At 33.8% G+C, this 26722-nt stretch overlaps 1 protein-coding gene across 3 annotated transcripts; it reads left to right on the forward strand.

The window, feature by feature from the left end:
• The first annotated feature begins 1351 nt into the window (after window positions 1-1351).
• On the forward strand, window positions 1352-25330 carry LOC123552052 (uncharacterized). 3 transcript variants are annotated; one of them, XR_008370664.1, is made up of 5 exons: window positions 1352-1510; window positions 3039-6027; window positions 14854-14980; window positions 16091-16224; window positions 17525-25330. XR_008370664.1 is itself a non-coding variant. In XM_045341444.2 (2 exons), the coding sequence occupies exon 2, from the start codon at window positions 3045-3047 to the stop codon at window positions 3957-3959; it is 915 nt and encodes a 304-aa protein (XP_045197379.1). In that variant the 5' UTR covers window positions 1352-1510; window positions 3039-3044; the 3' UTR covers window positions 3960-6899. The 3 variants fall into 3 exon arrangements, 1 of the variants encoding a protein (XP_045197379.1); XR_008370663.1 differs by lacking the exon at window positions 16091-16224; XM_045341444.2 differs by lacking the exons at window positions 14854-14980; window positions 16091-16224; window positions 17525-25330 and having other exon boundaries at window positions 3039-6899.
• The last annotated feature ends 1392 nt before the right edge of the window (window positions 25331-26722 follow it).

Raw genomic sequence — 26722 nt, forward strand, 5'->3', positions numbered from 1 at the left:
TAGTAAAGAAACTTGTATATAGTATCATTCAAGTTTAATTTCCATACGCTCTAACGCCAACGGCTTATACAATGTATATTCAAAAACAGTAAATACACGAAGTGGCTTTTTCTTGCATACCGATTGGGGGCGGAAAACCCCAGATGACTGTCTTGCTGTAAATAAATTGTGACGAACTACATCATCTATGCAGTAGAGTGATTAATATTTCATAACATAAAATCGGATAAATACCTTTTTACTTTCTTCTTGTTCCTTGTAATATTTTTCTCGATTCAAAAATGTGACTTTCCGAAAAAAAAAAACCTTTACGTTTCACTGTAGATGAAAAAAAATCTGATTTATTATGATCTTTTTATCATTGTAACATGATTATTTTATCTTTGTAACATCAAGACGTATTTCTTGTTTACTGACGTCACTTTCTGAGCATTGTTTAATGCGCTTTTGTAAGAAAAAAGTGATACAGGTCATTAGTTGATTTTTTTCCACCTTTTCTTGAATAAGGCATGCGCGAAGAGGATTTTGTAACTGGTTGTAAGTGCAGACGGGAATATCCAGCTATCAGGTAATTTTTTACGCCGTTCCTCTTCAAAACTTCGTTTCCGAATAAACAGCTATCATCTAGCGGGATAGAACATTAAAGGTCGGTCAAATTTCGCTTTTTGTTTAAAACTCAGGCTAGTAAGCAGTAAATATTATCTAAAACTCAAGTAAAACACTAACGTTACTCTAGTGTTCATTTTCTTTGAGGCTTTGTTAAAATGGTTTGACTGCTTTGACATTAGACGCTTACATTAGAAATAACAATCTTTAGATCATAGCTGTACAGTCTTTGAATTAATTTCCGTAAACATAACTATGGATGTGTTTCCCTACTTACATGTATCGGAAATGTGTAAACAATTTTAAGTAAGTGATACATATACCGTTAGGTAAGCGGAAGAAGAATTTACAATGTCTTAACGGCTTAAATAAGCACCTACTTTGATGCAGAATACTATCAAAATTCAGTATGTCAAACATATCAAATATTAAAACCACAAAACATTTCGAAACGACTACGAGTTTATTATTAATTTCACGATGTTTGTATTATTCTAAACTAGAAAAGGTTCTATAAGTTCAAAGCCCTTTAAATTTGAGAGTCGAATCTGTCATTGTAAGAACAGCAGGTCCCTCCCAACGTGTTTATAAGTATTCGTCACTCTCCATTCTGCTGATTATGTAAATACAGCTTTCATGCTTCTAATGAATATACAAATGTATATTGGGATTTTCCTCTTACGTGGTTTCCCAAAGTTTATTTTACGTACACGTAATATCTACGTTTACATTAAATATGAAAGCTTCATACATGTGTTTATGTTTGATAAGGCGCTTAAAAATTTAATCAGGTACTATATAATTCACGGCTATCGTTTCAATCGGTATTGCACAGAAAAATTGCACGTCTGTTTTAAAGACCAGCCAAACTAGGAATTTTAAGGATTGCTATTTTTAACTAGAGGTATAATATATATATTTTATTTTAATGTTACTGTTTTCTCATTTGATATATCATGAATATGATTTAAAGTAGAAACAAAGGATCATTTACGCTGTAAATGGTCCTAGTGAATTGTGTCAGAAAAGCGTGCTTTCATAGACCTTAATTGGTTCTGCTAGACTGGGCTAAAATATTCAAAACCCACCTTTAAATGATATCTTCTCTTGATCTTGCGAATAGACTTTGAATTTAATTTGATTTAGAATTAGGGCCATAGCCATCTGCTTTTTGTTACAGACTACCATGTATGAAAATGAAAAATACAAAATTGAAATAATAAAACAAATTGGTCATGGGTTGACTTGATTTTGTAATCTGTCAAATAATCACCATTTTATCCTCGCGTAAGAATTCCTTTGTTAGAAGTATGGTTAAAATAGATTTTCAAACGTATTTTGGTTGTTATGGGTAATCATTTACTCGACTGAGTATAATTCAGTACATAGCTCTTCCAAATGTGACATGAACTTAGACCAAGCTTTGTGAACACAGATTCGATTTCTGTCCTCAAAGTTGTTATCAAGTGCATACAAATGTGAAGGCGGTCGGGCATTGACTCACAAATTAAAAACATTCCCGCACGCAGTTATACAAGATCAAGGTTTGAATCAGCAGTAAGAACACAAACAAGATTTTCCTAATTCCCTAACAAAACGAGTCTTGTTAACTCTACTTTATGTTTATGTACTTTTTTTATGTATAGTCTGACTTTGACGCATGCAAGTTAGGGAAATCAGCATGATTTACTTTGCATTTTTATTATGTAAGAACCACTATCGTACTGAATAGCAATACCTGAATAACGGACCTTTCGATTATTTAAAGTACCATTTTATCGGTGACCTCAATATCAAACTATATGCTACTGTTTGATTATGTAAACAAACGATTAAGAAGACGGAACACTTTATCTTTTAATAAATAAGGGATTAAGAGATGTCGATAGACTGCTGAGTATTTGCTAGAAAACTAAAACGTCCGCACCTTGATTGATTGACTGAAACTTTGACGGAGCGAAAATTCGATCGTGTTATGGCTACAAGTTAACGAAAGAAGTGTTTCTTGATTCGGTACTAACAAGTTTTTCTCCTCAAGTAACTGATATAAGGTGGAACATTTTTAATCATTTTTGTACGAATTTTTGTATGAATCAAACGCTACGGAGGACACTAACTTTCTGTCTACAGTCCTCTTGTGTCCATAACGTCTGCTAAGGTCTCTGAATTATATTCTGGTACTTACAACATGTGTAAATGTTGAGTTCTGCTCAGTCCGGGGCGTGGACGGTTGCTTGCATTTCCACTGCCGTCCATTAACAGACCCAGTCAAATTTATGCCGTGTTGGGCAGCCTGTGGGTTTCACTTTTTTCTATTTTGTAAAATATCTCTATTTTGTTATGTCACGGGGTCTTACTGCATCCTATTAATATTGGCCCGTAACTTCTAAAATAGTTGTATACCATAAATCCAGCTATTTTTTTTGTTTCAGAAAAATATGGTTTGTTACCAATATAGAGACAACGTCGGCAACGGGGTTGCAGGTAGCTTTAAAGAATTGAACCTGGTCATTATAAATTTTGTCAAAGGTCTACTGTTGAATTTGGCATTTTCAAACAAGAAAATGTTACAAAAAAAGTTTATAGAAAACATGGACCAGGGGAGCTATACGCCTAGATTTACAGAACTTTCTTATGACATCAAACCAATATCAAACGCTGATACCAGTGACAAGGACTACGCAGTTATAGACAAAATTGTAAATGGAAGAGAAAATAACAAACATGTTACCAGTGCACTTCCGCTTGAAACAATTCTGTCATTGAGGAAAAAAAATCCATACTTATTATTTCCTGAAAAAATTCATTTTGATTTAGGCACAGACATATCGCCTAATGGGAAACACGGAATTATTTCAAACCGGCGTCTTATATTTTGTCCCAAACCTGTCCTTAAAGATTTTATTGATTATTTGTTAACCACTAGTGAAGATTCTAAGACTGCAATTTTACAAGACAATGATAGGAAATGCAAAGTTCTAGTTCTTATGCCAGAGTATACCAGTAAGAATGAAGATCACTTACGTCAGTTAGTGTCATTTCTTATTCATTCAAAAAATCAAACATTTCCTATCGACATAGGCTCCGGTCTAGAAATAAAACCTGGTAAATACGGTGGTCTAACTACCGTAATAAAACAGAAAAATAATGTTACAAAGAAGTTTACTTTACGCTTGAATGTTGTTACTTCAGAAATGTTTGAAGAGGCAATGAGGAACGCTCAACTATTTTCATTGGAACTTGCATACTCGAACATATTTCCGAGTGACTGTCGTATGTTTATATGCCTACCTGTATACAAAGATGGTTATATTAATAGAAAAGATAAAAAAGACAGGGGACAAAACATATAATTGGAATGCTTAAGGTGGCATCCAAGCTTGCTTAAAACTTCTTTTTATGAATAAATTGATTCCAATCACTAGCAAAAATATGTTGTTGCATTTAGAAAAAAAACGATAAATATTACACGTCTGTCGTTATGAATTAACTGCAATATTTGACAAATATGGTCTATGTATGGATAACAAAAAGTAATTGGAAATGTTATTTACTCGTATATGTCCTTTTTTACATTGACTTTGTACTTTTTGAAAAAATCTATATGATATTGATATTGCATGTACAAAGATTGTAAACATTACACGCATTACAGTGAGGGATAATTGTTACATATTGTGAACCTTGTTTGAATTCCTTTAGCTGATTGTAAGAATGTATTTATACTTGCATAATATTATACAAATGGACTGTCCAACATATGACTAGAGTGTGTAGACGTTAACATACATTTCCCCTACAGTCGATGGACAGGCGCAGTCAAATAGATCCTGCAATATTTATGTTTTGTCGTGTAGGGTGACACGTTGGTCTCTTTTTATCTGTTTGTATAAACTGGGCGACCCATGGATCTCCTCTTTTCTGTTTGTACAAAGTATTTCACATGTCTTCTTGTTGAGGTTCTGTTTATATAATAAGCTGTCTCACATTTACGCATAGCTGGTTTCTTCAGTTTTGTTTCGGACGGTTAATGGTCCAATCATAAGTTGATGACAATATCTACATAGTATACATGGTTCGTATTTCAAATGCACCCGACAAAAGTGTAGACAAACTAATGTAACATAAAGTTTTATTTCTCAAAGTAAATTCCACGACGTTATGCAAGCGTGGGATAATTCCAGTGCCCATGTTATTTCGCAATCCATAGTGACCTATCATTTTATATACTTGTATCTCGGAAAGCCCGCTGTCTTGACCGAAACATCTCTGTAGCTACTCGTCAAATTACATAAATGTAGTGCGTATCATCTTGCTATGGAACTCTTTATAATTCGTAGAGCTGAAAATAGAAAAACAAATTAAAACACTAGATGAATTTTCACTTGGGTGTATGGATCTTTCTCATGATTGTTTGAATGATTTAGTTTGACCACTTGGAAGGCTCGCAAAGATAAAATAGAAGAAAATCTTAAAATAAGTTCTAGTAGATTTGTTGATAGAACTTGAAAACTAGCATCTGTCTATGACCCCTTGAAAGACAGTCATTAAAAATAATCCAAAGGCAAAGGGTTCCATGCTGTCTTATGATTCTTGTGCTGCGCTGTAAATAGATGTTCTTCTCAATTTGTTTGAAATTTTATATGTGATATGACATTGATATAACATTGTTCGGATCTCTTTCAGAAATGAAAAATGAAAATGTTTGAAGAACAAAAGAAGGAAGTATGAATGATCTCGTATGTGAAATTGCATTATTTATCAATGTTGGTCATTCCTAAAATAAATAGCCTATCTAGGATACGTACAGAAAATCTTACATAGAATCAGTTTGTTATAAATAGTTTTGCATAATCACTGAATAATCTGCCGTGGCGTGGGTCTAGTGTGATTTTATAAATGGGCAGGGTGATATTTTTCTGAACAAACAGTTGTACAATTATACTATTTATGCGTTTTAAATACAGGCAATCAGTTAAACATTATATTTACTCTTTGATAATGTTGTGATGTTTAGTAAAGTAAACAAAGGTTCGATTAAATATTTCTCTGCTTGTAACGAAATCTTTTATAATTCCCCTCTTGTATTACCATAATGTACACTTTTAAGTATAATGTGTATATGATTTTTTTTTTATAGTTTTAAGCTTTCAAAATAAAAATATACACCGGATAACTTTTTTTTTATACAAAATGGCATTATCACAAAGAACGATAAGAATAAATATAATATTATACCGAAACGCATAAACACGTAAGAATCTAAATTTAACTTATAAAACTATTGACATACTAGTAAACAAAATGATAATCGATACTTCATGTCGATACCCGAACAGATCCGAGACATCCGACTACATGTTAGTAAATATTAATATTCGTAAATATTTACGTACGATTATGTGTTTTCGGATTAAACATGTAAGTTTAGTGTTTGTAAATAACTTACATGTACGATTTGTGGAAGAACATGTTTTGATTTATTTTTGCGTTACTTTCTATTTTAGACGAAATGACTAAGAATAACGTGAGGCATTATGTTAAGAATAGGAAAAAACGTCAAGGCAATGAAATTGCTATAAATCATATATCTAGTATGTTGTTATAGGCTTACGTTACACATTAATATCCTTTTAATTAAAAGTTAATGAACATTAATTTGTAGTAAATCGGCTTCGGGCCACGTCATGCGATCGAAATCGACAGTAATGCTGTTGAATAAACGCCACACCCAAAATGTTTGTCACCAGTTCGTTTACTTGTCTGTGTTTCTTAAGATAAAAGGCAAGTTAAATATTACTATACTACCTATACGTATGGTGCCAGTTCATGTAATGACACTGTAGTTTGTTATTCAACAATACACACTTTAGTTTTCGTTCATACTGTGTTAAAGCAAGTTTGTAATATATGTATACTTGATTTAGGGTATAAGTTAACAATGTTTTTAAGTGTATTTTTTATTACCACTAAGTTTGGGCTTATATTCATGAATATTACAATTTTGATAAGGATAATGTAACAATAAATTTAGTACCATGTCTAATCTGGAATCAATGTAGCTGTCTTACCCAAGCATCTTCATTTATATTGTTTGTCTTAAGTTTTAAATACACTTGAAATGCAATGCTTCGTTATTTTGTTTTTCTGTACACTTTTTATATATGATAGAGGTATTAAAGTATAATATCTACCAACTCATATCTATTTCATTTATCATTAATAAAAATTCGGTCAAAGCAACAGTTTATTTCCACGTTCAAAGTGCGTAATAAAAGAAGTTCAGACATGGACGGATTCTTCATTTATTTAGTTATTTTGTTGGGTTTAACGTCGCACCGACACATTTATAGGTCATATGGCGACTTTCCAGCTTTGATGGAGGAGGAAGACCCCAGATGTCCCTCCGTGCATTATGTCATCACGAGCGGGCACCTGGGTAGAACCACCGACCTTCCATTAGCCAGCTGGATGGCTTCCTCACGTGAAGAATTCAATGCTCCGAGTGAGGCTTGAACCCACATCGATGGGTAAGTGATTTGAAGACAGCGACCTTAACCACTCGGCCACGGAGACCCGCGGATTCTCCATTACCATAGTAGTCTCAAGAACAGGCACACTGAAATAGAGTATACTAGTAGTTTTTTTTTTTTTTTGTTTTGTTCTTTAGTATGCTTACAAATGACCATAATTATTAGTGTTGATATCCGCTTATAATTCAGGATTTGTCATGCTCAAATTGCAAAATGTTATGGGGAGGACCCCCACTCCCCTTTATAGAGAAATACCGGTATTACAGCACTCTCTCAAAATGAGATATCCATTTTATTGAAAACGGGACCAAAATTCATAAAAGAATACAAACTTTTCTTCAGGTAAATAAAGTAAAACATTATGAAACTTCAGTTAATGACAGAGATGACTTTCTGTTAAACCCCAGCAGAAAGCAGGATTTAGTGTTTGAAATGCTAAAATATTGCTGGAAGGGGTCCCCATCCAATAATTTCTCCCATTATCTTACACTCTGGTATACATACACACATATATCATATATCATACTATGTATACACGATCTGATTCAGAGTGCACCCATAATTGTTCATAAAACCTGCAAGCATACATTTTGTAAGCCTAGAAATTAGACCTCAGAACATTTTAAAACAAATTGTCTGCTTGCTACGCTCGCAAATCTAGTATCAGTAGTATTAAGAAATAGATCCTACCGATTTTCGTCGCAAAGCGAGAAAAACCGGGATCGATAGGTAACATGCGATATACCGAATGAGATATATACTATCGAATAAAAAATTTGTACTTTCGGCACGTGCACAGAGCGTCTGACTTCGGATTTTTTTTGGAAGAATACGCTTTTCCTTGTACCTGATAGCCTCCACATAACTTGTCCGAACCGCAATGTCTTGCACATCAGTACAAATACGGATATATTGTTTATATACACGTAGTGTATGGTTGTAAATAAAATCATACTAGTGAGCACAGTTCATATAAATAAATATACCTCTCCGGGGGGTGCGGAAATTCAAGAGGCGGAAATTACATGTAATACAATACAATATGGACAGTGTGTTTTTATTCCAAAATCAACCTTTAAATTGACAGGGAATCGCGATAATCGGCACCGATCCCTCTACGGTAACGTGTGATATACCGAATGAGATATTTACTATTTAATTAAAAATGTGTCCTTCCGTTCTGTCATTAGAGTTTTTTTTTCAAATTGAAGTCGGATCGATTCCCGACTGAGGCAGTGCCTTATTTCATATTATATTAAGCTGAAGTCTATGAGAAAGCAGAAAACAGACCTATTGTCTTCTAGGTATACACGATAGTTTGTTTTTTCTCCCTTTCTGCTTATACCTGGTATTAAGACTAGACAGATATCACATTTGTTTTATCTAAAAGCAATTGTTATCAAAACATAAGGCTGAAATGGATCAGATATTTTTGCTTAAATTTATATCAGATAAGCCACACAGGTGCAGAGTCCAGGGTATGCTCAATAAATTATGTTTATAATGATTTTGAAAAGTCCAAAAGTGGGGAGACTTTATCTCCAAATGTACATAAAAATGCACCAGAGCTTGTCTGCAATTCATTTATTTCGTAGGAGTATGTTCCCGAACCCCCTAATGTGGTTCGGTGAACATCCAATGTTGGCTGGTTTTGAGATATTTATCATATAATTTATATATATATGAATATTAAAAGCATTTTTGTTTTACAATGTTTGCTTAGAGAAGTAGATTTCTCTGCTCATAAGTAGGAACTGAAATTTGGATCAAACTGCTTCTTATATAAAGAATTAATCAAAGAAACTTTTAGCATTTAGCTATTTCATCTGCAAAATACTCAATACAGAATGTATGGCTTTACCGCGTAAGTTAGTTTTGAATAACATAAGTATGACAAAAAATATTTTGGGAAGAAAAAGAAGAAATTATCTTTGGTTGACTTAGAACAAAAATATTCTGGCTTTCAAGTTCTGAGAAAAAAATATTCTGACTTTCATAGAAGGCAAAACAAATCACCCCACCCATCCACACCAGAAACCGGCCAGACCCTAGGAATTAATCACGTGGGGTGGAAATTTGAACTAATACCATTAGATGTAGAAATGATTAGCAAAAATTCAAAGTTCAATTGATCTTGTAATTAAATATTTAAAACATATCATACATTTCATCCCTCGCAAAATTTTGATATATTTACATGTATACGTTTTACACTGCCACGGATATATATGCTATTGACTAACGCTAGAAAGTATGGACGCAGTATGAAAATAGTTTACATGTTTTGAACTTATGTAAGTTAACTCCAGAATAGCATTTGTTTTGCTTTTTCAGTAAGCATAACATTTTTATTGTACAAAACAACAGGACTAATTCTTTTTCATACAGTGATAATTAATGAGGTCGAATACCGCCAGCATAGAAATAAGACTTTGTTTGTTTTATAGTGTTGATACAATAGACACTCAAATACATATGCTAACAAAGTTCATACAAATAATACATTTAGATCTTTAAAAAGTTAAAATATAGAACAAATAAACAAGAACATCGAAAAATAAAGTGCCTTAAACAAAAACCTGTAATACATGGAGTTTCAAAATACCAGTAATTAAAGAACCGTAACGATAGTTCCACAATGTTTTATGTAGAAGAAACAGAGGTGTCAAACAAAATATCATACAGACATCGGAAAACATTCGAACTGAATCTGAAGGTGGAGTCATAACCAAAACACATTAGGAGACATATAAAAGTGAGAAAATAAAGAAACATCACACAAAGCTTAACATTTATCTTGTAAGGTGTTTAGTTCGTAGTTAGTTTAATATGCCGAATTCTCCACCTAATTTTATCAATTCTATCTTTCTATTTTTATCTACAAATTTGGTAAACCAGTTATAAGTTATAAATATTCATGTACTATTTATATCCGCATTTTGGTTAACCAGCTATTTATCATATTCATACTATATTAAGTAACAAGACCATGACAGTTATTGTAAATTTATATTTACACTTTAAATAGAACATTGTGTGCGCTTAATATTAAAGGTAGTTATTCAGACTTTGGTAATGGAATAGATTCGCTGGAATGGAAGCACTAATGATTTATCAGTTACACTTAATTATGTTCACTAAGTTCTTAATACGTGTTTATTTGATTTGCCGGTCCTGTTTGCCTCCACCAAAATAAAGTTATTTTAACTTAAATATGAATATGCCTAAGGAATGATATAAATATAAAAAAAAACTATTGTATTTTATTCACATTATGGGCCTTGACAATGGTATAATATTATTTAGTCGAAATGTATTAAAAATGAAAGTTTGTTGCGCAACCAGGATAGATGTGAAACACATTTATTAAGCTACATGCAATTTCAAATAATGTCTTGTCTTTTGATTATGGAATCCACTTTTTAAATATTGAAGGCGATTAGTTAATTATTGTGAACCGTAAGAAAACATATATATTTGATAGGGATCTAACTCTTTGTCAAAGGTCTGCTTTCCGTAAATATACTCTGCGAGTATATTCGAAAAGCGGAATACGTCATAAGATATTTTACTAAAATGAGACTGAAATCTTCTACTTTATTTCCATTATCTTTTATTACTGTGAAACTTCAGAAAGTGTACGCTCATTTTGAAATAAAAAAAATAACATGTCAAAATGAAGGGAATATCTTTGAATTTTGAAAGAGTCACAAATATGAATTTGATAGAATGCATTTATTTGAGTAACTCGCTCAAAATTTAATGCCTAAAACATTTTTATTTAGTGACATGCAGACTGCATATTCTTAACAAGTATTTATTACGGCTGATTTTAAAATGTTAGACATTGACATAGACATCATGGGCATCCGATGCGGAATGGTTAATGTAGCTGACTTAGCATCACTTGCGGGTTCGAAACCTCGTTTAGGGTGTAGAACACTTAATATGATATTACAATCCAGCTTATTTTTTAGAAGATAGAAGGTCTACCAGGGATCCGCTTATGTCTAAAACAATGCCCTAAGGGGCATCTCAGCTCTGTGTTCTACCAACAAAAGCTCGAAAGTCGCCATATGACAAATATTTGAGCCGGGATGACGTTAAACCCAACAAAACAGTAAAAAAAGAAAAGAAAAAGGCGCAAATGTGTAGATGTTTTCTTTTCTAAAAAGTCTAATAATATATAATAAAATGTTTTTCTAGCGTTGACAAAAGTATGGTATTATTGTGAGTTTAATCATTTGTGAATGTGTTAAAATCCAAATCAGTTGTTTGAGAAATCAATACCTGCATGTGTTTTTGCAAATAAGGTATACTCGTAAAATGTGAAAAAAACTATAAGATTACTTAGATTTATTTAACTGAAATTTCTGGCTGGCATTAATAAAAAATATGTGCCAAATTTTAAATTTTATAAAATAATGTACTTAATGTTCCTTTTAAATATTGGCAAATAACTCAGATTAGATGAGTTTAAAATGTAGCTTACCACATTATGGAAAACAGACCAAATTCTGACTTAAGGTACATGGAACATGTTGTCAGGAACAACTGTGGGTACACTCCCTTAAAACATTCTCCGCCGCCAGCGTGACAATTTAAGCACTGAATGACCTGCCCGAAATAAAATATACCATTTAAAAATGAGCAAAGCCGATCCATTTTATGCAGTTGTACTACTACTCTCTGTACTCGGTGCATTTCCTACAAGTAATCAATTACAATATATAGATCTATATCTCACGGTGTATACCCATATCGGATCCTTCTCTGTGAAAAATGAGAAAACGGATCACTCTCTGTTCGCGCACAGGACACTCTCTGTGCTAAACAATGTACTTCAACGTCAGTCAGCTCGGAAAAACAAATCTTTCGGTACAGACTTGTGTGCCCGGGCGGACGGGGTTTTGTTATGATAAGTACAGATGTGTCGCTGAACCTTTTCAGCCTAGCTATCATGCATGAATGGCCCCTCTTTGTATCAAATCAAATTAATATACAAATTCGCGTTTAAAAGTTATTTGTGTATCACTAAGATATCTTCGGAAGAGCATTAGTGCCAGGTGCGTTTTTTTTTTATTAACTCGAAATTTCGAGTTAGTAACTCGAAATTTCGAATTTCGAGTTACTATATTGCCCTTTTATCAGCAAAATTTGAACGTCCGTCCGTCAGTCGAAGGCCAAAAATGTAATGGACGACTTTTGACTCTTCAAAGTGGAATCATCTATATACACATCCATATATTGTACCGAACATGTAGGGACTTGAACATATACTACAATACATCAATGTATGACCTACTATAGCATCTAAAGCTACTCTAGATTTCAAACTGTATCCAGGATATATACCCTCATTTACATGCATAATATTGTTAGGCATGTCAGGGAATGTACTTTGGGTGTTTATATAACGGAATTAACGTCACTTTCTAGTTGAAGATATATTTATTTTTATAACAAAACGACTCAACGGAATTGACGGACAGTATGGATGAACTACAGTACACATCCAAAGATTACTATATAGGGTTATAATAAAATGTTCTTGAGAGTTCTTTGGGTATTTATATAACGGAATTAACGATACTTTCTAGTCGAAGATATATTTTCATAGCAAAACGACTCAACGAAATTGACGGACAGTATATATGAACTACAGTACACATTCAAACTTAACTATATAGGGTTGTACGTATTTACTGAAAATCCGTTAGAAGTTATAATAAAATGTTCTTGAGTGTAAACTACTTTGAGTAATGTTTATGTGTCTTAGATTTCTTACGGTTTTAGCGGATTTCTGGGTCCAGTGTCTTAGATTTTATTTTTGTTTGTGTTCCGTGTTTAACGGCTTGGAAGCTCGGGCCTGAATTTGTAGTTTCCCGCGTAGAAATCTTTGAAAGAAGGTGTGTTGCCGCTAGCCAATGATTCTGCAGTTCCTCTCCCGTTAGCCAATCGCTGGACGCCGTCAAATCAGTTACTCAGCAATTCATACGCCGTACAAGACAAAGACCCGTAAAATGCAAATATAGTTCCGTACAACGTCTCTGCGGATCCGTTGACTCCACAAAACGTCTTATTCTGCTTTAGTTAGGATAGCGAAAGTCTTAAGAAACCATAAAGCAAACATCACAGTTCTTCTCTTTATTTTCCGACCAGTTCAGGTGATTGAAACGGTTTTTATGATAGAAATAAGCATTTATCATATCTGATCGGAAGTTGTTTGTTCAATGTAAATCAGTTAGTAATATCTTGATTTTAGACGAAATGAAGTTACTTGTGATGCAAGTCATGGGTGTAATGCACGGAGATGTGTTGTTACAATACAGCAGTTTCATATTTTAGTAATAACAGTGCTGATAAAGGCATAAGAATTATGAATGTCATCTGTTTTCACGACCAGGAAGGAAAATAATGGTTAGAATTTTCCTTTATGTACTGCTTCTACCGTCTGTTTGTACGCGTTATGATAGTTACTATAATCATAAATTCAAGCCCATTGAATGTTTATGTCAATAAATAAAATAAGAATCTAGTGTGATTGTCATAGACACATAAATAAAGCAGGGTGGGGTATCTCATACTGCAATATATTCACGTGTTAGGGGCTCGAACTAGGTCGAAAACCTTCCAGACATGGTCAAAATAGTAAAATAGTCTAAGTTTGAAAACTTCCCGGTCACCTTCTATGCCCTCTCTTCGAAATCAAGGTCTGTAAAGGTACCCAATCTTGGTTAAACTCATAATAACACTTTCATTTATGTATGTCTATATTTCATTGACATATGGGCTCAAACTAGGTCGGAAACCTTCCAGACTTCAGGAAGGTTTAGGCACCTGAGGTCTTCCTCCAACATAAAAGCTGAGATGTCGCCTGTGTCGGTGCGAAGTTACACCCAACAAAATCAATAAATATAGAAACATTGTTTAAATAGAGATATTTTCTTTGAGCAAACGCTGCCATATGACCCTGTAGGGCTACCCAATGACTACACCAGGTACCTAATATTGGCCAGGAACTTTACATCAACGTCAACAATTGTGGTTATAGTAACTCGAAATTTCAAGACAGGTTACTCGAAATTTCGAGATAGTTACTCAAAATTTCGCCTTAGTTACTCGAAATCTCAACATATAATAACTCGATATTTCGACATACTAAGTCGAAATTTCGAGATAAGTACCTAGAAATTTCGACTAAGTAACTCGAAATTTTAACTTAAAAACTCGAAATTTCGAGTTGGTAACTAGAAATTTCGAGTTAATAAATGACATACACCTGGCACTAATGCTCTTCCGTAGGAATCAGTAAATTTGATAATAAAATTTAAATATGAATGTTATGTGAAATTGCTGATTTATTTTCAATTTAAAATTTTTCAATTTAAAAGCATATTAAGGGAAGTAAAAACACCATGATCTATACCCTTAGAAACAGATGTTGTTTTCAATAAGAATACCATCTCAAAATTCTGAAGTTGAGGGTGTCGGTACCGATAGAAAATTTTGTCGAAGAGGGTTCCCGTGCCGGGTGCAGAGAGTCAAGAGGGATCCTGTGAGGCAAAATTGCACCGACTGAGAGGGATCCCGTTATGAAAAACCTTAATCTTTATTTAATTAGCTAGCAAGGGTGATCTTTATGTCTCGAAATATCATAAAATAATAATCATTTGGTACTAAGTTTTGTTGATATGAAACTTATATTCTATAGCTGATTGATGTCACACCGCATTCCTAGTTGAATCCTTCACCAAGAGGCCGCCATGTGGGAAAAGTTGCGTAAATATATTCAATGGCGAAGACAAGAGTGAGCCTTGACAGTCATTTTAAATCTTCAGGTATTTATAGACTTTTCATTCCTGTCCTTGTTTTCTTAAAAGAAAATGTAGACGTAGTTTCCATCAACCATGCCTCTATACTGTAATTGGACTTTAAACCTCGTTTTTGTGGTGTGTGGTTCTCATAAGATTATATATACAATATTTGAGATCAAAGCCTCGGCATGGAATATAGCGCACTTCCTGCACGCAAAGAACCAATAATCGTAAAAAAGAAAAAAAAATCGCTTTAACTATCGGATGTTAGATATATTCACATTTTCATAAACATTCATATGGTCAGGTGGACTATTTGTATGTCTTATTTATTTTTTGTTCGTTTTATCTTTCTTGTCTAGACAAAAAACTGTAGTGTTCCTTTAGAGCTATAACTGTTTCAACCTGTAGATTGATTAGGGCGAGATTGCGATAAAATGATGCAAAGACGCAAAGATACGATTTATTTGCACGACAGTACGATGCGAAAACGCGAAAATTACTCTACGAATACGTGATATCACTGCAATATTTCGCATCATACTTTCGCATTTTGCCACCATTTCATCGCAGTTTCGTCCCTGTACCTAAAGATAAAGTTTTAATGCGTAGGTTCAATGTCAACGTCGCACTATTGTACTTTTGTAATACGCCCTATGGGCGAAGGGAAGATACTGCGACAATAGGATCTGAAAATGCAAATCTGACGCGAAGTGTGATAGTAACATCACAAGCATATAACCAGTAAAAATATGATTATTGCGTTTTAAAAAATAACCCTACCTTTTCAGATAAATGTTCTTTAGAATATTTGGAAGGAACCGTTTGTAGCACAGCAATCTGGTAGATAGTACTCCCTTTAAATAGATGTGTGACCTTAAACAGTTAAACCATCCACTGAAGAACACACGTATATTTATGATCAGCTGACTTATAGATTATAATTTGGTTAAATAAACATAAAAAAAGAAACAACAAAAACACTGAATTGTAGTGAAATTGGTGGCCTGAACGTACACAAAACGCTTTGGCAATAACATTTAAGTTTGAAATTTATTCAAAACAAACAATTCTTTCTACGACTTGTTTAAAAGTGTTTGCAGGCGTTTGACAATATCTTCCTCATGTTTTCAGGAATGCTAATAAGCATAAACTAACCGGTAACAGACTTTAACATGGTTTGCCATGGTTCGCCATCTTTTAAAAGTACATGTATTCATCTAAGATTGTCATTTCAATCCGGTAACACGTTGGCAACTAGACGTTTTGTAAGTATACTATTTAATATTTTTGAATAGTTCAATCATATCTTATGAGAACGTACATCATAAATGGGTGCTTATCGCATTTAAATTTTAATTCTAATCCAATTACCGGACTATAAAAAATGTCCCTTTTTACTTTTTTTGCCTTCGGCATAGTAGTTTCTTTTATTCAAGATTTCCAAAGGTTTGATTTGACGTTAACCGTTCCGTTTAACAGTACTATGTCAATTCAATTGAGAAAATTGCAACAAAGCAGTAGCCAACACTTAATGCCCATAACAGCAATACATCAGACGACGTTTAATTGATTGATGGCAATTGCGGTAATAATTTCAATGGTTTCAGTAATGAAGATAGATCAGGTGTTATTTTTATGATAACATTTAATAAAATTGACCAGTAACTATCTAAGGTGTGTTTTAAGTTCGGTGTGTATAAGTACGTTTTGGCTAAAGATATATATTTCTTATGTGCATTTTTCGACCATGGTTATTATAAAAAATTGACATTTTGTCAGAATATATAGAATAGCAAAAAGAAAATTGAGACAGACAAAAATAACACAAAGACAACAGAATCAGGTTTTAACAGAAATATAATATAAATTACTTTCTAAAAGGGAAAATTATGAAAAATCATCTATTTCCCTGAGTTTTGTTTATAGAGAATTCAATTCTACAGTAGTAGTTTTTTTTTCACGGAAATTCAACTGCTTGGTATGTTGATAATAATTAAGAATGTTATTTAAACTTTACTTTTCTAGTTCACGCACAAAGTATATTAAAAGTTATACCTGGAAGCTTTCGTCTGTGTACTTCAGACTTCATCAGCTCACTAATTTTATAATGTTTACTTACACCGCCCAGATAGGTTTCCCAAAGAGGAAAACAAGAAATAGAAGGTATGTGGCCCCATTTCCCATATCAATGTGATGGACATGAGAAACATCAGTGTAAGAAGGATTACATTGGGAAAACTGCAAGAATATTGAAAGCTCGTTTTAGCGAACATAGAAGACCTAGTTCAAGCAATAGTGAAGAATCACGTCATTATCCACCATGGTAACCCGTGACATTCAGTGACAGTTGACAACATCTAACAATCCTTGACCGGAACCCCTCCTGGGGTCACATTAACATCGCTCACCCTCTGGGTTGTGTTAGTCAACAATTGAAGATTAGTTGGCTGATGAAGTATGTAGTACACAGACGAAGGTACAATAACTTTCTGTTCTAAATTGTATAATAATATTTAAAACTGTTAAAATATACCAAATTAAGTATCTGCTTCATAATTCTTTCAGGTCGTCTTGATAATCGGAAAATGATTTTTCGTGACAATTTTAACAAGTATAGCCTCGAGTTCATGCGGATGAAAATCTGGTTTGACAAGGCTCGTTACAGAACGATGATACAGAAACAACTAGAAAAACAGCAGTATCATAGTAATATATATATTTGATGTGAAAGACCCGCACAAGTTACCAACAGTTAAAGTCGTAATATCATGAGTTGAATCAAGAAAACCAACTTAATCAATATACCTTGACGGTATGTCACAATCAACTATTAAAAAGTCTTCAGAACTATTATAATAATCGTATTTAAAAAGCTGCACTTACTGTTACTCAAACGTTCGTAAAATATTGATATTTCATCAGTCTGAGAATGTTTTAGTAAAGGTGATGCAGAACTAGAATAGCACGAAAAATTCAAGCTTGTATCAAGTATAAAGAAAACGAAATGTATCAATCTAAAACAAGTCAAAATCGACAAATCATCAGTTTAGATTTAGATAAAAGACGGAAGAATAAAAATGCAGCTTTCAGATATAGCAAGAAGTTAAAACTTTCTGATACATACTCCGAATTTTGCCATAGGTGTGAAGGTCACAATAGTGCAACAAAATCTGTTTATAACGTAGTATCGGAAAAAATCGAATCGAGCTCGGTGGTTAAATATAAAAATGCATGTTTGCGATATAGCAAATCACATCGGAAACATAGTCTAGATGTCAAAACTAGAACAACTCTCCGTAGTTCCGGACCACAGAGTGCATCAAAGATTGGAGTGCATAACGTATGTATGAGGAATAAAAATGAAGTTTTAAAATATAGTTGTAAAATGGTGAAGTCAAACCCGAAGCAGGATATCCTTTGTCCAATAAATGAACAATGTTCGACAGAATCCGCCAGTAAAAGATTCAATGGTTCATTAGGTCCAACATTAAATACAGCGATTCAGAAGAAAAGCAGTCAAATTGTTTCCAAAAACATTGAAAATGAAAATATTTGTTCACTGTATGCAAAACACAAACATCATAAAGATCACGATATGACCGGCCAGAAAAAATGAAATCCATTTAAAAGAACACTTTGGCCGCATCGATACTGAGATACAGCATGACTGCAGTCATAGCACGAATATTCAAACTGATTACAGGTGTGGCAGACAAAGCATTATTCCAGAAACAAATGCCGGACAATTACGAAATGATAGGCGTTTGAATGTCAATAATGGTAAAAAGAATAAAAACGAATGGTCACTGCTAGGTAATGAAAACGGTTTCAAGTCTTGGTCTGGCAATAAACAAGAGAACACCGACACACAGACGAATACAGTATTTCAAGAAGGTGGCTGCATTAGTTGGAACGCAAACAAGAAACAACCTGTGCCAATGCACAAACCATTTCCGAAAGACTGTATCTCAGGAATCCGTACGGGATGTGGATGGAGGACTGTTAGCTTAGGAAGCGGTATAGTAAAGGAGAAAACTGATAATATGTATACCGACGTTCCTTCAAATACTGACAGAAACGACCTGTGCCAGAAGAAGCAAAAAGAAACTGAAGTTTTCTACGAAAATATGCTTGTAAAAGAGAATAAATGCACGCCTGAACAAGATGCAAAACGTAAAGATGGTACATCTAATTGTAATAGTTTAAACAAAATCAAAGATGCTGTAAAAGATAATCCTACAGTGAAACGTCAAATGGTCTGTACCGAATATTTGTTGGTTGCTGTTACACGTTTCACTGTTGAAAAGCTGAGACAATCTCTCAGAGAAGTATATTCCAATCTATCCAATGAAAAAGAACTTTTCTGTGAAGATGATCGAAAAGGTTTGAAATTACGTATGTTGCATAAAAATCCACTGTATCCAGTATGATTGTTTGTAAATACTTGTTTTATTTATATTTTACTACACCATACCCTTATCTCTTCCAGAAGACTTTCTCTACACGTTGCTTTATATATTATTCTATTGAAACATCATGTACATAAATCACACACACACACATATATATATGCTATTTGTTGATACTGACACTGTGTTGTGATGCCACATGAATATTTTAAAGGTGGTCAATTGAATGATAGTTTGAAATTTTAAAATATACTGTACCTATTTTTAATTCTATGTTCTTAGGAGATAGAAACTGGAAGTACTTTTTATAATCTGTTTTATTTTCTAACACGGTTGCTTAAAGAGGTTATACACATATAAGTAGATATAGTTTGAAATATATAAAATGTTTATCATGTTTATAGGAGTTGTAATACATTTCTAGTAGAAGTTGCATTTACATCAGGTCAAAAGAAATACAATTCATGTAAATCTTGATTATCGTCCTTTTATCAATTTTGGTTGCCTATGTATAGAGATACAATACAACTATTCTTGAAGCTTTGATCTATTTATATCAATATACACAAATGCAGAAATAATTACTGTCAATTACAAAATTAAACCATTTACACTGCTGATTTCATTAAAACTGCACAGCTATTGTGACATATTCTTATAGTGTGTGCATTAATAAAAACGAACTCCTTGTTTCTAGGCACATGGCTTCGTCGAATGTTTTCTTTAAAGTTTGGTTCATGAATTGACAAAACCATGAAATCAATGATTGTTTGTATTTTTCCCCCCTTATACTTTCATCAACACCATGTTATCAATGTCTACAAGACATAAAACTTTGATAGAATTTCAGATCCCCGTTTTAGGCAATTCGTAGAATGAGTAGAAACTATAACAATTTGGTATCCTACAACGTAATTGACCATCTTAACTCAATGATTGTGAGCTGACAGACATTTTGTCAGACTTTTGTTAACGTATTTTGCATTGTTTGGTTTTAAGTAATAATTTACTGAAGTTTATATCGCAATTACAAAATAGTCGCATTGAAAAACACATGTGTAGCTGCTGAAAAAATGTTCAAATACAATATTTGTTTTTGCTCTTGTACGGGGAAACAATTTAGGGAATGCTGACCCGGTTGAAAACTGTTGACATTTATGGGGTCAGATTTTTTTGGTCGGAGAATGAACATATACACCAAATACTAAAAAGATAACAGATACTCTGCTTCAAAAGATAGGACTTTCAAGGGATTGCTGAAGAGGTAGATGTCTTTGTGTCTCAAATGAAAAGACATTTAGAGGTTTTGTTGAACAGATACATGTGCCTCAAATGACAGGACATTCAGAGGTGATATGGAAGAAGAAAACTATTCTGTGCCTCAAATTATAGGACATTTAGAGGTAATGTCAAATAGATAAATGTTATTTAATTATTATTATTTCTTAATAATAGATAATTGTGAAGTGTTTTGAAGAGACAAATATTGGTGTGACTCAAATGCTGACATTCAGATGAATTGTTAAGGACAAACGACAATTATGCCCCAACTGATCAGTCACCCTCAAGTGATTTTGAGTACATTTAGGAAAATAATTCCATGATAGGAAAGTACTCAGTTTTGTTGAAGAGAATGTTGCTTTGTGACTCGAATGATAGGACATTCAGAAGAGTTGTTGAAGAAAAAAATGAAAATTATTCAAGTGATCAAAAATTGTGATTTTGAATATATCAAGGAAAATAATTTAATAATAGGACAGTTGCAGAGGTGATGTTAAATGTTTGAAGAAAGTGTGTTGCTACTGATATTTAGATGAAAAAATACATAGTACTGCATAGTAGCCGTCGTTTATATGACAGAAAAATTGTTGAAAAAGACGTTAAACCCGAACACACACACACACACGCACGCACGCACGCACGCACGCACACACACACACAAACACTGCATAGTAGACTAAAGCGTTTCAGTTAAGATATAAAGCAATCTGTCTTTCACCGTAGGAAAGCTGTAATGAATATACTGTCTTCAAAAGAACATCTAGACCCAATACTTAAAAGATAATAGATATTGTTCTTCGAACGATAGAAATTTTTAGGGCGTTGTTAAGAGATAAATGTATTTGTGTCTCAAATGAAAGGATATTTAGAGGTAATGTCAAATAGATAAATGTTATTTAATTATTATTATTTCTTAATAATACATAATTGTGAAGTGTTTTGAAGCGACAAATATTGGTGTGACTCAAATGCTATGACATTCAGATGAATTGTTAAGGACAAACGACAATTATGCCCCAACTGATCAGTCACCCTCAAGTGATTTTGAGTACATTTAGGAAAATAATTCCATGATAGGAAAGTACTCAGTTTTGTTGAAGAGAATGTTGCTTTGTGACTCGAATGATAGGACATTCAGGAGAGTTGTTGAAGAAAAAAATGAAAATTATTCAAGTGATCAAAAAATGTGATTTTGAATATATCAAGGAAATAATTTAATAATAGGACAGTTGCAGAGGTGATGTTAAATGTTCGAAGAAAGTGTGTTGCTACTGATATTTAGATGAAGAAATACATAGTACTGCATAGTAGCCGTCGTTTATATGACAGAAAAATTGTTGAAAAAACGTTAAACCCGAACACACACACACACACACACACACACACACACACACACTGCATAGTAGACTAAAGCGTTTCAGTTAAGATATAAAGCAATCTGTCTTTCACCGTAGGAAAGCTGTAATGAATATGCTGTCTTCAAAAGAACATCTAGACCCAATACTTAAAAGATAACAGATATTGTTCTTCGAACGATAGAAATTTTTAGGGCGTTATTGAAGAGATAAATGTATTTGTGTCTCAAATGAAAGGATATTTAGAGGTTTAGTTGAACAGATACATATGTCTCAAATTATAGGACAATCAGAGGTGATATGGAAGAAGTCAATTATTTTGTGCCTCAAATTGTAGGACATTTGAAAGTAATGTAGAATAGATAAAGGTTATTTTGCCTCGAATGATATGTCATTTTGAAGAGACAAATATTGGTATGATTCGAATGCTATGGCATTCAGATATGTTGTTAAGGACAAACGATAATTATGCCTCAAATGATCAGTCACCCTCAAGTGATTTTGAGTACATTTAGGAAATTATTTCCATAATAGGAAATTACTCAGTTTTGTTGAAGAGAATGTTGCTTTGTGACTCGAATGATAGGACATTCAGAAGAGTTGTTGAAGAAAAAAATGACAATTATTCCTCAAGTGATCAGACAAGCTTATATGATTTGAAACCTATTAAGGAAAGTAGTTTCATAATAGATCAGCAGAGGTGATGCCTAACGTTCGAAGAAAGTGCGTTGTTATTGATATTTAGATGAAGAAATACACAGTACCACATAATACATGTAGACTTTGTGTTTCAGTTAAGATATAAGGCAGTCTGCCTTTAACGGTACGAAAGATGTAATGAATATACTGTCTTCAAAAGAATTCAGCGGAAGAGCTGATGCTTATGATAAAGAAACATGTGTCGATAATAAACGTTTTATACACAAGAAGCAATGGAAATGTACCTCAACTGACAAAATTAGACAAACAGAATGATTCGTCACAAAATGATGAATTAAACTTACTTCTACACAGATATTATGATGTGTGATCAATATTTTATGGGTATTGCTACTTTTATAGAACTCTAAAACTTTGCAGAAAAAAAAACAATTTAATCAAACTGTCACGGGAAATGTCTTGTCAAAGAAGTAAACTTTGCATTTCGTTGCAGCTCGTATTGTTACGTTCTCCGTATTTGGCTTTAATAATATCCCTTTTGGGCAGACCGGATGGAATTAACGACCAGGAGTCATTTTCTCTAGTGGTAGTGCAGCATGCTAGTAACCAAACTGTAGACCGAAACTTATCATTTTATGGACTTTTGTATCATGATATTTAAAAAAAAAATCTTAATTGTATAATTCATTGTAAAGATATGTAACCTTACTATGCTACACACTAACCGACTGATTGCATTTTAATAATATCATTGTATTTCTTTTACTTTTTGGTAAGTTTAAATGTTCTTATTATATTTTAAAATGTTCGTTTATGTAGCTTTTAGGTTTTTATACGCCCGTTTGAAAAACGGGACGTATTATGGGAACGCCCCTGGAGGGCGGGCGGGCGGCGTCCACAGACTTTATCCGGAGAATATCTTCTTCATGCATGGAGGGATTATGATAAAACTTTGCACAGTTGTTCACCACCACAAGGCGGAGTGTCATGTGCAAGAACCAGGTCCTTAGGTCTAAGGTCAAGGTCAAAATTAGAGGTCAAAGGTCAAATTCAATAATGACTTTGTTCGGAGCATATCTACTTTATGCATGGAGGGATTTTGATGTAACTTAGCAAAATTGGTTACCATTATGAGACAAAATGTCATGCGCCAGAACCAGGTCCCTTGGTCTAAGGTCAAGGTAACACTTAGAGGTCAAAGGATACAAGAATGAAAACTTTGTTCAGGCATTTCTTCTTCATGCATTCAGGTATTTTAATATAACTTAGCACAAATGTTCACCACCACAAGACGGAGCGTCATATCTTCTTCATGCATGGAGGGATTATGATAAAACTTTGCACAATTGTTCACCACCACAAGGCGGAGTGTCCTGTGCAAGAACCAGGTCCCTAGGTCTAAGGTCAAGGTCACACTTAGAGGTCAAGTTCAAATTCAAGAATGACTTTGTCCGGAGCATATCTTCTTCTTGCATGGGGGGATTTTGATGTAACTTGGCACAATTGTTCACCATAATAAGACGGAGTGTCATGCGCAAGAACCACGTCCCTAGGTCTAAGGTCAAGGTCACACTTAGAGGCCAAATGTCAGATACAAGAATGACTTTGTCCGGAGCATTTCTTCTTCATGCATGGAGGGACTTTAATGATACCTGGCACAGTTGAACACCATCATGAGACGGAGTGTCATGCGCAGGTCCCTTCTTTAGAATTACCTCCTTTTGTTGTTACTATAGATAGCTTATATTACTAGTCGTAGGGAAAAATCGAGACCACTTTTCTTTAGTACAACATGCATGTTACATCCAATTTTGAGGTGTATTTTGACCTATCTCTAACCGTTAAGGATTTTTGTGTGGACTTAACATTTTTTTTTAGTGGGGGGGGGGGGGGGGGGTGTTAACGATTAGCTTCCCTTAGCGCAGGTCCCTGCTTTAAAATTTCTTTCCTTTCTTGTTACTTTTAATAGCTTATATTGTAACTTTTTCATTACTAGTCGTAGGGAAAAATCGAGACCACTTTTCTGTAGTACAACATGCATGTTACATTCAATTTTGAGGTGTATTTTGACCTATCTCTACCTGGTAAAGATTTTTGTGTGGATTTACAATTTTTAGGGGGATTTTTTTAAGATTAACTTCCCTTAGTTGATACTATAAATAACTTATATTGTAACTTTTTTATAATTGACCGTAGGGAAAAACCAAGACCACTTTTCTGTTGTACAACATAGTTGATACTTTCAAATTATAGGTGTTTAAGGTATCTCTACCTGGTAAGGAGTTTTTTGTGGACTAAGTCTTAGAAAAGCACAATTATTACAATAAACCAAAAAATCAAAATTCCATTTGCAAATACATGTGGTAGTGTAAAGACATTTTCTGTGATGGGCGTATATTGTGACATTCTAGCACTCTTGATTTATCTGTCTGTCTATCATACATCATAAATACGAATGACTTTATATTAAGTTTTGATGATACCATGTATATAAAGAAATCGAACTTTATATTAAAACGTAAATAGGGGTACTTTTTTGTAGAAATCGAGATACGTATAACAATTAATAATTTGAATAATCAATTATATTACTTTCAACCAAATTTTGTCTCGAGTAGTATAATGAGAATTCTGTGTTTAAAGAAATACAATATTCGTAGAATATATATATTTTGTTGTTCAATCTTTATTGCACAGTACCTAAATATTTCATGACAATAGCACAACATAAATTAAATCATTTACATAAACGCAAAGCTAGTATCAGGTACGCACGATATATTTCATAGCATCCGTGTTTGGGAACCCGCGACTGCTCTTTGGTTTTGGATTGAACTGATATATCCGCATCTCGTCAGTGGTCACGATACGATCCAGAAAATTAGTGCCCTTGCGACAATTACTATTATTGTTACTATTAATATTGTTATTATTAATTATTATACCAGATTATAGCGCCCTTTTCATGATAAACACGTTCAAAGGCGCTTTGAGTTAAGCAAACCCAGCTTCACGGAGCGATCTGACAAGATAAAGAGCCTGTCAGAAATTTCCAATGCCTGGACCGGTAATCGAATCTCGGACCTTTTTATTTAACGTCAAGCGTGTCACACTAGACCACCGGCGAACCCTATATAGTGATGTAGAAATTTTCTAGATGCAGTGACCCGAATCGGCCTGTGATCGTCATTGAGTATTTGAGGTGTCCATCTGGCACTAATCTTCTCCATGTTCATTTCTTAACTTGATAACACGCTGAACTGTGCCGTAGCTGTACCCTATCACATCGCAGATGTCACGTAATTTTAACCGCCTGTCACTATCAACTATGTCTTTGACAGACGTCACTAACGTTGTATCCACGGTAGATTTATGAACCCTGCCCTAATCATAATTAAGGAAGACTCTTCCTTCACGGAACCTCCGATGCCATTCTGTATATTTTGTTCACTGTATAGTCTGTTTGAGTATTTCACACGTTTTTGTTTGTGAGTAACCAAGCTAACAAACAAAAACAAAACAAACAAAAAATAATAATAAAAAAAAAAAAATAATAATCGCATGCGTTTCTTGCTGATCCGATGACGCCAGAAAGATAAACCACTCAGATATCTTTTGGCGCTTGCAATTTAGTAACGGAGTTGTGAATAGCCTTCACATATTGTTGGGTGACGTAAGCGACATTACATTGCTGGCATGTTGTTTAGCGCCAGGATAACTTCAGCGTTATTTGCGCTATTCACCTACAAACATACAGTTTGTTGAAAATAAATGCGGTGGCCTTGCTTGCAAGTCGAACGGTTTCCACAGTAACCTACTTAGAAGCCTAATGAGGTGGGGAAAAAAGGTTAAAGTATAACATTGATTAAGCAAATAATGAAGTTACTCGAATTTAAACATGATGAAAATATATTGAATATTAAGAAAATTATAGGCATAATCCGGGTAATACTGGAACACCCCACGTACAATAGAATAGCGCAACTATTCCAATGAATGGCAAAATGAGTAATTTTGTATTCGAGTTAATTGTTACACCGAATTCCATAGTACCATAT

The sequence above is a fragment of the Mercenaria mercenaria genome, chromosome 4 (assembly GCF_021730395.1).
Source record: "Mercenaria mercenaria strain notata chromosome 4, MADL_Memer_1, whole genome shotgun sequence".
Classification (NCBI taxonomy): domain Eukaryota; kingdom Metazoa; phylum Mollusca; class Bivalvia; order Venerida; family Veneridae; genus Mercenaria; species Mercenaria mercenaria.

Excerpts from the sequence above, each read along its gene's own strand:
- LOC123552052 (XM_045341444.2), top strand. The coding sequence starts at position 3,045 with ATGGTTTGTTACCAATATAGAGACAACGTCGGCAACGGGGTTGCAGGT.